The following is an 11965-nucleotide window of genomic DNA, read 5'->3' as shown; positions in this document are numbered from 1 at the left end:
CAGTCCAGCCAAGTGGAAAATAGACTTTCAACCCCCTTTGTGCGGGAGGGGAGGGCTGGCCCCCGCCTCCGCGGGCCAACAAAACTCAGAGCAGAGTCAAACTGCGGAGTGAACTCGGGACCGGCCCGCGCAGGGGCTGCGCGCCCCGCGCATCCCCCCCCGCGCCGGGGAAAAGCCAGCCAAAAGCGCGAGTGTTTTGGGGGGAGGTTAAAATTTTTTTTTATATATATATTTTATTTCCAGCGGAGGATCGGACCCGCGGGAAGAGCGGGCTTTTGTCCGGGGGGAAGGTGCTGTCTTGGAGGGGGGGTACGCGGAGGGGAGCGGAGCTTGCGCGGGAGGCGGGGTGCCTTCACCTCCCCTCCCTCCCTCCCACCCGGCCGGCAGCTCCCCGAGCCGCGGAGTTACAAACCGTCGCTGCGGAGAGATATATTTTTTTTTAAATTTAAAAATCGAAAAAAAACGGGGGAAAGAAGGGGGGGGGGAGAGAGGATTTTTTTTAAAGATTTTTTTTCTTTTTTTTTTTTTTTTAAGAAGAAGAAGAAAAAAAAAACCCCGCAGCCGGAGCCCCTCTCCCACAACTTCGCGGCGCGGCTGCGGGAGCGGCTCCAGTCCAGTTTTTCGGGCGCTCTCTGCCTCCCCTGCCTCCCCCTGTCTGCCCTGCCTTCCCCCCCCTGCCTGCCCTGCCTCTCCTGCCTGCCCTGCCTGCCCCTGCCTCCCCCTGCCCGCCCGGCCCCGGCCCCGGCCCGAGCAGGTGAGGCCGCCCCCTCCCCGGGCCCCGCCAGGTACCGGCCGTATTTGTACCGGCTGCCCGGGGCTTGCGGGTGCGTGGGCGCCCGCGGGTGGGCGGCCGGGCGTGTGCGTGTGTGTGTGTGTGTGTGTGTGTGTGCGCGCTGCCCAGGGGGAGGTTTCTTGCACACGCACACACACACACACACACACACGCGCGCACCCGGAGGAACAGCCCCGCTCCCGGCCCCCCCCCCCCCTCCCTCCCGGCTCAAACCATGTTCCAACCGTCTGCGAAGCGCTGCTTCACCATCGAGTCTCTGGTGGGCAAGGACACCCACCTCAGCCCCGAGGAGCCCCCTCGCCCCGCCGCCCTCGGCTACCCCGGCCCCGCCGCCGACGCCGCCGCCTTCGCCCCCGGCTTCCAGGGCGCCGCCGCCGCCGCCGGCCGGGCTCTCTACGGTAGCGCCGAGCTCGTCTTCCCCGAGGCCGTGGGGCACCCGGCGTTGCCCGTGGGTCCCCACCAGCTGGGGGGCTCGGCGCTGCCGCACCCCCATTCCTTCTTCGGGCCGCAGCACCGCGACCCCCTCAACTTCTACCCCTGGGTGCTGCGGAACCGCTTCTTCGGGCACCGCTTCCAAGGTGAGCTGCGGGCATCGCCGCCCGGCGTTTTGGTCCTGCCGGGGCGCGGAGAGGCGCGGAGAGGCGCGGAGAGGCGCGGAGCGAGGGCTGCAGCCTGCCCTGCCCAGCACCGGGCGGCCGCGTCCCCCCGCCCCGGGGCCCGTTAACCGGGGGGGGAGGCCGAGGGAGACCCGCAGGCAAAACCTGTTGCTGCGGTGCCTGCACGCACGGCCCGGTGCTCCGGGCGTTTCGCACACCGGTGCCGAGCGCGTTTACGCCCCGGCGCTGAGCGCCTTTGCACGCCCGGTGCCGGAGTGCGTTTGCACGCCCGGTGCCGATGCGTTTCCACACCCGGTGCTCAGTGCATTTGCACGCCCGGTGCCGGTGCGCTCCCGCAGCCGCAGCCCCGGTGCCGGTGCCGTGGCCGGGCAGAGCCGCCGTCCGCGGGCGGTGCGGTGGGTGGGTGGGCGGCGGGGGCCGGGGCAGCCCCGCGGCAGCTCCGCCTCGGCCAGAGCGGGGTCCCGGCCGGGCACCGCGGGGCTCCCGGGGACGGAACCGGCGCAGCCGCCTCTCTACGCGGCCCCGCGGCTGGCGGAGCCGGGAGTTGGGGTTTCGGCTTCCCGGGAACGAAGGGAAAGACTGCGGCGGATCTCGGCTGCACAGCGAGATTGTGATCGACTGTATAGCTGTTCTCTACATTTCTTTCTTTTTCTTTTTCTTTCTCTTTCTTTCTTTCTTTCTTTCTTTCTTTCTTTCTTTCTTTCTTTCTTTCTTTCTTTCTTTCTTTCTTTCTTTCTTTCTTTCTTTCTTTCTTTCTTTCTTTCTTTCTTTCTTTCTTTCTTTCTTTCTCTTTCTTTCTCTTTCTTTCTTTCTTTTTCTTTCTTTCCTTCTTTCTTTCCTTCTTTCTTTTTCTTTCTTTCTCTTTCCTTCCTTCTTTCCTTCCTTCTTTCTTTCTTTCTGCTACTATGTCTCTCTTTCCTTTATCTTTCTTTTCTTTCTCTTCTTTTCTCTCTCTCCCTTTCTTATTTTCCTCTTTCGTTTCCTTTCTCTGCCTGTGTTCTGTCACTTTCTCCTTTCCTTTCCTTTCCTTTCCTTTCCTTTCCTTTCCTTTCCTTTCCTTTCCTTTCCTTTCCTTTCCTTTCCTTTCCTTTCCTTTCCTTTCCTTTCCTTTCCTTTCCTTTCCTTTCCTTTCCTTTCCTTTCCTTCCCTTCCCTTCCCTTCCCTTCCCTTTCCTTTCCTTTCCTTTCCTTTCCTTTCCTTCCCTTCCCTTCCCTTCCCTTCCCTTCCCTTCCCTTTCCTTTCCTTCCCCTTCTTTTTCCTTCCCTTTCCCTTCTTTTTCCTTCCCTTTCCCTTCTTTTTCCTTTCCTTCTTTTTCCTTTCCCCTTTCCTTTCCCCTTTCCTTTCCCCTTTCCTTTCCATGTCCTCTCCGTCCCCCGTCTCGCTGTCCCCGCTGTCCCCGCCGCGATGCCCGGGGGGCCCGGGGGCCGGCCCGGCCCGGAGGAGCCCAGATTAGGGTTATCTGCTCGGCACCAACCCCTCGCCTGGCTCCGGGCTACGGCGGCTCCGCCGGGGACTGCGGCCGTTACCGGCGGCGCCCGGGGGCACCGGCCCGCCGGGACACGGCTCCGGCCCGGCCCCCACCGCCCCGACCGGCCGCCCCGGCCCCGGCCCCATCCCGGCCCCATCCCGGCCCCATCCCGGTCCCGTCCCGGGAGCGACTCGGGCCGGGGCTGCGCGGGGTCCCCGCTCCCGCCCGGAGCCTCCTCGGGTGCCCTGCCTGCCCTCACCTGCCTGCTCTGCTCTTCCCTCCCGTCCTTCTTCCCTTCCTGCTGTCGGGCCTTTTCTTTCTTCACTTGTTTTTCTGTCGTCACTTCGTTCTTTCTCTTTCTTTCTTTCTTTCTCTCTCTCTCTGTCTCTTTCTCTCTTTCTCTCTCTTTCTCTTTTCCTTCTTGTCTTTCTTTCTGTCTTATTTTTATTTCTTTCTTTCTCTCTTCTCCCTTTCTGTCTCTTTTTCCTCCTGCCACTTTCTTAGGCTGCCTCTCTTTCTCCTCTTTTTTTCTCCTCTTTTTCTCTTTCTCTTTGTTTTTCCTCTGCCTCTCCCTTCTCCCTCTTTTTCTTTCCTCTTCCTCCTGCTCTCCCCATCCATCCCTTCTCCCTCTCTTTCCGTCGCTCTCCTTTCTCTTCCCCTCCCGTTGTCCCCGCGTCCAGCCCCACCAAGGGACCGAGGGCAGCCGGGGAAGCAGCACGGCCACCGCACCGCAGGGCCGGGGGGGTGAGAGCTGCAAGTTTGGGTTGGGGAAGGTGCCCAGGGCCCCCCAGTACCCCCTTATCTGTCCTCCCTGGTCTCCCCCACACCCCCCCTAGTCCCACAGAGGGGGAGCTGTGGGGGACCGGGGGTGTCAGCGCGGGACCCTGACTCCGGCTCTCTGTCCGCAGGGAGCGAGGTGTCCCAGGAGAGCCTGCTCCTCCACGGCCCCTTCGCCCGGAAACCCAAGCGCATCCGCACCGCCTTCTCGCCGTCACAGCTCCTGCGACTGGAGCGGGCCTTCGAGAAGAACCACTACGTGGTGGGTGCCGAGCGCAAGCAGCTGGCCAGCAGCCTCAGCCTCTCCGAGACCCAGGTACTCGCCTGCCCACCCCTCAGCCGTCCGTCCGTCCGTCCGTCTGCCCGCCGGTGGGAGCAGCTCGGCATCGGGCGGCGATTTTGGGGCTGCGCTTCGCAAAATCCCAGCTGGGTTTGTGCAGGAATCCCGCGTGGAAACTGTGGCTGAACCGTGCAGATTCGCGTGGGCTCAGGGTGCCTTTGGGGTTGGGGTTTTTTTTTTTTTTTTTTTTGTGGCAGCGTTTGGTCCTTACGGTCGGTCGTCCTTGCCGGGGCTTGAGGCTGGGAACGCAGGTCTCGCGTCGTGCCGCTCTCCAGAGCGGTTTTCCAGTGTTATGTCTTGCTTGCTTGGGGTGTTTTCCCTGAGAGCAATATACGATTTTTTAAAAATTCAGTTAAAAAAGGAGCAGCAGCATGATACCTTTGCCTGGAGAGCTGTAAAAATGGGCCTCGGTTGTGCTGCTTTGGTGTTGTACACAAACACCGCGGTGCCCGAAAGTCAGGATGGATGCAAAGATGGGGGCCTGCCGGAGGGCGTTTATTTCAGCTGCAACTTTCGGATTTTTAGAAAAGACGTTTCACAAGCATTTAGAAATGATGAGACCCAGGAGGACCGTAGGGATGAGAGGAAATGGAAAAGCGTACGGTGCTAGGGGAAAACAGGGCGGTCGGGGCTGAGCATCTCTGCGCGTGTCCAAGCCCGGTGTCCTGGTGAGCAGCTATTCCCAAATGCTCCGGGCGAAGGCACGCTATTTCCCATCATATTCAGTAACTGAGTCGATGGAGAAAGTTTTCTCCAAATTCTGGCTAGGTAGTTTGGCCTATATTCTGAATTAATTTAAATTTTATCCTTTAATTCAATTGGAAAATAAAGCTGGAGCCGTGGGTGTTCCTGGTACCAGCCTGGCTCATCCTCGCCCAGACTCTGCCAAGCAAAAGCTCCAAATGCATCTCTGCGAGAGGGGAGTTACTGGGAGGAAAATGTCACTGTCGTGGGGACAGCGGGAAACCGCAGGTGCGGATAGTGGGGAGGACGGACCGAGCCCACAAAATCCAGAGGCCGTTTGTACGCTGATGCCGATGTTATCCCGACCCCCCCAGTCCCGCGGCTCCCACGGCACGGCAGTAGCTTGCACCCCAGCTCAGGTCCTTCCCTTGCTGCTTCTGTCACCGCTCTGGGCTGAAAATGATGTTAAAGGGGAAAAAAAAAAAAACAAACCACAAAAAACAAAAACAAAAAAACCCCAAAAACAAAACAAAAAAAACCCTCCAAAACAAACCCAAAAGGTCAAAGAACAAACAGCAACTTGCCTGGGCGGAAAGGGCAGCTGCGAGATGCCCGAGGGGGAGCTCAGCGAGTCCCTCGGATTTTGCATCGTTGCCCCGAGCCTCAATGCAATAATGCAATTTATTGGGGAAAAAGCAGAGGCATCCGTCCCTAAATCTGGGTGGGCATTTAGAGAGAGGCAATATAGATATACATATTTTCATGCGCTGCAGCGTGTTTTGTAATATAGTATTGCCATGTTTTTGGAAAGCTGCTGCAGCCGCTGGGCACAAGGCAATTCATCACCTGCGGGCAGGGAGCGAGCGCGGGTCGCGGCGGGAGGCGTTTGCGGGGCCGGGGCCGGTTCCGTCCTTCCCGCAGCCCCACGGCTCCGGCCGGGCATCGCGGGCAGGGAAAGAGGATCAGGCTTGGGACCGGCAGCGGCGGTGGTTTGCAGGGAGGCCTGCAGGGTGTCAGCGAAGACTTTTTCCCCTTCGGCTTTGTTGCTTTAGAAATAGAATATGTTTTTTTAAAAATCTTCTTTTAATTACCTGGAGGGAAATTACCCCAATGAACAGAGGGATGCGGTACGGGATGGGCATCACCGTACCGGCACTGCCAGGGTGGGAAAGCCAGCCTGACCGGCGGCTGTGCCAAAAGCAGGTATTATTATTATTATTATTATTATCATCATCATCATTATTATTATTATTTATTACTACTACTATTCCAGTGATGAATCCCCCCCCCCCCAAACCTCCTGTGGAAAACCACCCCCCGTCCTTGGTGACACGCATCCCCGGTGTGACGCTGGGTGACACAGACGTGTTTTCACCCACCGCAGATACCCAGCCCCACGTCCAAACCCACGGCCGGGTGTGGTTTATTATTTTCGAGTGGGATTAGCCGCTCCGAGAAGGGGCTGCCGGTTATGGCTGTGCCTGGCCCTACCTCCCAGCTGCTTTTCCCCCCTGGAAAAGGGAGTTTCGCCCTTTGGGCTGTGCCCGCTCCGGGTCCCCCAGCCCAGGGAGCAACACCTGGAGCAGCCCAGGGGGAAGGTGAAAAGGGTAAGGGTACCTGCGCAGCATCAGGAAATGCCTTGGGATATCGGGTGGGGCAGGGGGGAGGTGTTTAACCCCTTCCCATCCTTTCCCCTACCAAGGCGCTGCGTTAGTCTGGGATAAGACAGGTCCACGCAACAGCAGCAACAACAATAACAAAAAAAAAAAAAAGGAATGGGAGAAAATCCAGCAGCAGGGCAGGGTCCCAAAGCAAACGCAAGTGTTTAGTAAGTGGGATGAGGCTGGAGTAGGGAGGGCTCTGCGGGGGCTGCGGGGGGATGACGGGATGACGCAGAGGGGGGACATGGTGTGTTTGAGCCGGATGGCATAACGAGCCTGGCGGTCGGCGTGCCGCGGGGGTGCCAGGCAGCGTGGGTGCACCGGGGCCGGCGTGCCGGGGGTGGGACGCGTGTGCCGGGTAGGTGGGGAGCGGGGAGGAGGTGAGGGTACCACGCTGCGTGCTGCAGTCGTGCTGGGCACTGCTGTGCCCGTCTCTGGTGGCGTCAGGTCGCTTCACCTCCCAGTGAAATGCGCTGGGCTGGGAAATAATTATTTCCCTGAGTTAATTTTGCACAACGCAGCCTGGCCGTCTGGGCACAGCGTCTCCAGCCCCAGTGGCACGTGGTGCAAACCCCACTCGGGGTCTCAAATCTGCCTTCCCAAAGCGAAGGCTTCACCCTGGCTCCTGCTGAGGGGGAGATCTGGGGTGATTACGGAGACGCCGTACATCCCACCATCCCCTCCCGGTTTGGGGTGATTACGGAGACGCCGTACATCCCACCATCCCCTCCCGGTTTGGGGTGATTACGGAGATGCCGTACATCCCACCATCCCCTCCCGGTTTGGGGTGATTATGGAGATGCCGTACATCCCACCATCCCCTCCCGGTTTGGGGTGATTACGGAGACGCCGTACATCCCACCATCCCCTCCCAGCACCGTGAGTGCAGGGATGGAGGTACAGCAGCCCCGGTCGGTGGGTCAGGGCCGACCGGGCATCGTGGCTGCTCTGGCGGGAGCGGTAATAATTAACCGAGCGAATGCCTGGGAGTCGCAGGAGGGGAAAGATGCGCGTCGCAGATACAGCCGGGGAGCGGCCATGCTGCCCAGCCGGGTGTGCTGGTCACCCTGTGTTCCACTGGGGCTGAGCCTCCCAGGGCTGGCAGCGGTCCTCTGCTGAGGACTGTCCCCCAAAAAAAAGCTCTGAAAAGTTTGGGGTGTTTTTAGAAGAAAAGTCCTGGCTGGGAGCGCGAGTGTAGGCGAGGGTGCAGTGCTGATGCCTGGGGAGCTCCGCGGCCCTTGGAGGTGGTGGCACATTCGGGTGACAACACGGCACAAGCGGTGTCACCGTGTCTGAGAGGGACCAGCCCTGCCGTCACTGGGGGCCAGACAGTTGTTGTCCAGGGGAGCCGCACACGAAGCCACCGGATTTTAATTGTCCCCAGCTTGGTGATGGCAACGTCACCTTTCGGGCAGAGCCGCTTGTCCGGGTGCTGTCGGCGTCCCCGAAGCAGAGTGTGATACCTGGGTGGACGCAGCGGCCCGCAGGGTGTTGCATGGCGGGGGGGGGACACGTTGCCTGCGCAGGCAAAGCAGTGGACGGGAGCTGTGCACAGAGGCAGGACCGGGATGCAGGAGCTGTCGTCCAGGGACCGTCCCCATCCCGCAGCAGGAACGCAGGGACACTGGTGACCCTGGAGGGCAGGGCCGGTCCCGGGGAATGGGTTGGCAGGGAACCCGAGAGCATCGCACCGGTCAGATGCACAAACACCCGGCATGACAACGGTTAATGCGGTGAGGGTTTGGGAAGGGATGAAAACCCCCTGAGCTTGGGGGTTTAAACCAATTACTCTCGGAGTCAGGATGAGGCGTCGTAGGGGGCAGCTTATCCCCCCGTTGCCCACTGTGAGGTTCTCACACTTCTCTCATTGTGGCTTCTGGCCTGTTGGAGCGAGGGATATGGTATCGGAGGGGTCGGAGAGCCCATCCAGCCTGGCGACATCCCCATTCCCGCAGCCAAAACAGTCGGGAAGCGCAGGGGAGCCTCATCCTGCAGAAGACGGCCGTACCCGGCTGGGTTTCTCTGAGCTGAACCAAGCTGGGGAGGAAAGGCTTTACATGTGGGAGCCGCTTCACACCCACCCCTGATTTCCACAGAGCCTCACTCAAGCATCTTAATTGCTTTATGCCTTAGTTTCCCCTTCTATAATTTAGGGATAAGGCAACTTCCCTGCTCCCAGAGGGCTGAGAGCTTTAATTAAAGTTTGCAAAGTGCTTTGCAGTTGTTGAATGAAAGGCACCAGCTCAGTATTGTTCCAGAAATGCCCCAAAGCTAGGAAAGCAAATGGTTTGAGTCCAGGGCGGGGAGGTTATAATATATACCGGTGCCATAAAGCCGCTGTTTCAATAGACTAAGCACGCCGTAAAGTCAAGGGCTCGCACGGCACTGGCTGCACGGCACCCTGCAAGGGTTTTGCTCACCTGGGGAATGCAACGAGGTGTGAACGCTGGCCTTCGCCTTGCTGCGAAAGGCTCCAGAGCAGAAAGCAAGCCTTGCCTGCAATTAATGCCGAAGGAGGAGGGGGCAAGGGGATGAGAGTCCCAGGGGATGAGGTGCGGCAGTGGCTGCTGGGGGGGCTGCGGGCACCTCACCACCTGCAAGTGGGGAAATGCTCCAGCCTGGCCTGTGCCGGGCTGGCAGCGGTGGCCGAGCAGCGGCACCTAGTGTCCTGCGGGGCTGGGAAAGCCAGGCAGCATCCTGCACCGCTGCCTGCAGCATCCCGCATCCCCATCTACAGCATCCCGCATCCCCGTCTACAGCATCCCACATCCCCATCTACAGCATCCCGCATCCCCATCTACAGCATCCCGCATCCCCATCTACAGCATCCCGCATCCCCGTCTACAGCATCCCGCATCCCCGTCTACAGCATCCCACATCCCCATCTACAGCATCCCACATCCCCGTCTACAGCATCCCGCATCCCCATCTACAGCATCCCGCATCCCCGTCTACAGCATCCCGCATCCCTGTCTACAGCATCCCGCATCCCCATCTACAGCATCCCGCATCCCCATCTACAGCATCCCGCATCCCCATCTACAGCATCCCGCATCCCCATCTACAGCATCCCGCATCCCCATCTACAGCATCCTGCATCCCCCTCTACAGCATCCCGCATCCCCATCTACAGCATCCCGCATGCCCAGCTGCAGCATCCCATGGCACTGCCTGCAGCATCCCGCATCCCTGTCTACAGCATCCCGCATCCCCCAGGGCAGCATCCCGCACTGCTGCCTGCAACGTGCCACATCCCCGGGTGCAGCATCCCTGCATCCCCGGCTGCGCAGCATCCCACACCCCTGACCACGTGGGTGCTTTCAGCATCCCAAACCGATCGCCGTGTCCGTGCTGCTGTGTCCAGCCCCTGCCATGGGCCCTGCTCCCGGCACTGGCAGGAAGGTGGGTGGGGTTGGAGCAGGATGCTCGGGGCCTCGGGCAGGTGAGGAGAGTGCTGTCTCCAAGGATGGAGACCCCGCTGCCTCTCCGGCCTCCTGGGACAGTGTTTGACCACCATCATGGTGGAAAAGGTTTCCTGAAACCTACATGTGGTAAATTATGTGCCCATGGCGTCCTGACACCAGTGACCAAATGAAATGGTGCTGGGTTTAGCTGCTCCCGCCGTGCCGATCGGGGCACAGCCCAGACACCAGGGTGATGGGCACCAGGTTAGGGTGCTGTAAGGAGGGTCCCATGTGCCTGCTGGTGTGTCTGAGGTGTGATTGAGTGTCCTTCACCCATCTTGGGTTGTTCCAAGGTCGGGATGTGCAGCAAAGCGGAGCTGGGAGGTGGCAGCACCCCACGCCCTGCAACCTGCTGTGTTGGCATCCCCCCATCCCACCTTGCTGCAGACGGAAGGGAAACTGAGGCAGGGCAGGGTGGCCGTGGGAGCACTCCTGGGGGGACAGGGACTTCTTTTTTGCTGGTCTCTGAGGAAAACTGAGTTTGCTGCCTGGTTGCAGCACCATCCTTCACCGGGGCCAGCTGTGCCAGGACCCCCGCGAGCGCCCGTCTCTCCTTCTCCCCCAGGTGAAAGTGTGGTTCCAGAACAGGAGGACGAAATACAAACGGCAGAAGCTGGAGGAGGAAGGACCCGACTCGGATCAGAAGAAGAAAGGTTCCCACCACATCAACCGATGGCGCCTCGCCACCAAGCAGTCGAGCGGAGAAGACATCGACGTCACCTCCAACGACTAAGGCAGGGACAGGCTCCTGGTGCAGCCACCATGGAGAGGAACCCGGGGGAGGAAGGGGGGACACAGGCGGCATCACCAAACGAACTCTAGGGACGTCGCCGAAGCCACCGCCGCCGCCCACCGCCTGCTGCCTTTCCTCTGGGGCGCCCAGCCTGACCGGGGACCTGCACCCCGTCCCCCCCCCGCCGCCCGGGGCGTCCCTCGGAGGTGCTTTTCGGGAAGCTCCCGCCGCCGAGCCGAGGAGGAAGAGGAGGCTGCCAGGGCGCCCGCGGCCCCGGGACGCGACCGCGCATCCTCCTCCGCGCTGGAAGCCGTCCGTCAGCCATGAGATCAAATAAAAACGTCCTACCTAGAAGCTCAATGTACCCAACCCCTTTTTCATTTTCCTTTTTATTTTCCACCTTTTTTTTTTTCTGCCTCCCTCCTTTTCTCTGTCGTTTGTTTTTTTTTTACACAGTTTTATTTTAATTTATTCTTTTATTTTTGTGCCTGTGTGCGTGCGTTCCCTGTCGTAGGTAGTCAGCAGCTGTAGTGTGTGTTACTGCGTGGTAATAAAAAGCAAAATGCGCTGGAAACCTGTCTGGTTGCCTTGGTGGAGGGGGGGGACGCAAGGGGACCGTCCCCCTCTCCCATCACCGGTTGAACGGCCGGGGGGACGTCGGTGTCCTGCTGGGGGGGCGGGGGGGGGGCACGACTGGGTGTCACCAGGGAGGGATGGGGCCCAGGGGAGCTCGGCGATCCCGTCGTGGCGGGTGCTGGGGGGATGAGGATGGCCGTGAGGAAGGGGGCCTTCCTCGGGGGTCCCCAGCGGAGCGGGGCCACGGCCGGGGTGGCCGCAGGTATGAGAGGTATGCGGCGGCTTCGGGCCGGCAGCTTCACACCTGCGCCGGGGATTGAATGTCGGGGAGAGGCGGGATCCACGCGGCTCTGCCCCCCAGGGAATATCCCCTCTGGGGGTACCCCCGAGACAGGGGGTGCCAGGGGCTGGCGAAGGGATCCCCAGCAACAAGGGGCTTGGGCAGGGGGTCTCAGCGGACAAGGGTGAGGCGTCCTTCCTGCGTCTCGCTGGCGTTTGGGGGAAGGACACACGTAAAGGACACGCGGCCTTCAGGCTGCCCAGAGAAGCTGTGGCTGCCCCTGGCTCCCTGGCAGTGGTCAAGGCCAGGTTGGATGGGGCTTTGGGCAACCTGGGCTAGTGGAGGGTGTCCCTGCCCATGGCAGGGGGGTGGGACTGGGTGGGCTGGGAGGTCCCTGCCCACCCAAACTGTTCTATGAAAATAATTATATATATATATTAAAAAAGTATATATGCATAATTATATATGATATACCATATACACAGACATTATACACATCCATACACAGGCACACTATATACACATATATTTGTGTATATAATGTGTATATATAATGTATTTTATAATGTATA

The 11965-nt window shown here is 59.7% G+C and overlaps 1 protein-coding gene across 1 annotated transcript; it reads left to right on the top strand.

Moving 5' to 3' along the window:
- The first annotated feature begins 768 nt into the window (after window positions 1-768).
- Window positions 769-11111, top strand: LOC142601579 (homeobox protein EMX1-like). Its single transcript, XM_075750766.1, has 3 exons — window positions 769-1371; window positions 3787-3971; window positions 10370-11111. The coding sequence occupies exons 1-3, from the start codon at window positions 1008-1010 to the stop codon at window positions 10535-10537; spliced, it is 717 nt and encodes a 238-aa protein (XP_075606881.1). The 5' UTR covers window positions 769-1007; the 3' UTR covers window positions 10538-11111.
- The last annotated feature ends 854 nt before the right edge of the window (window positions 11112-11965 follow it).

The sequence above is a fragment of the Balearica regulorum genome, chromosome 4 (genome assembly GCF_011004875.1).
Source record: "Balearica regulorum gibbericeps isolate bBalReg1 chromosome 4, bBalReg1.pri, whole genome shotgun sequence".
NCBI lineage: Eukaryota > Metazoa > Chordata > Aves > Gruiformes > Gruidae > Balearica > Balearica regulorum.
The sequence above is the reverse complement of the archived record's forward strand: the minus strand, read 5'-3'. Positions and strand labels throughout refer to the sequence as shown.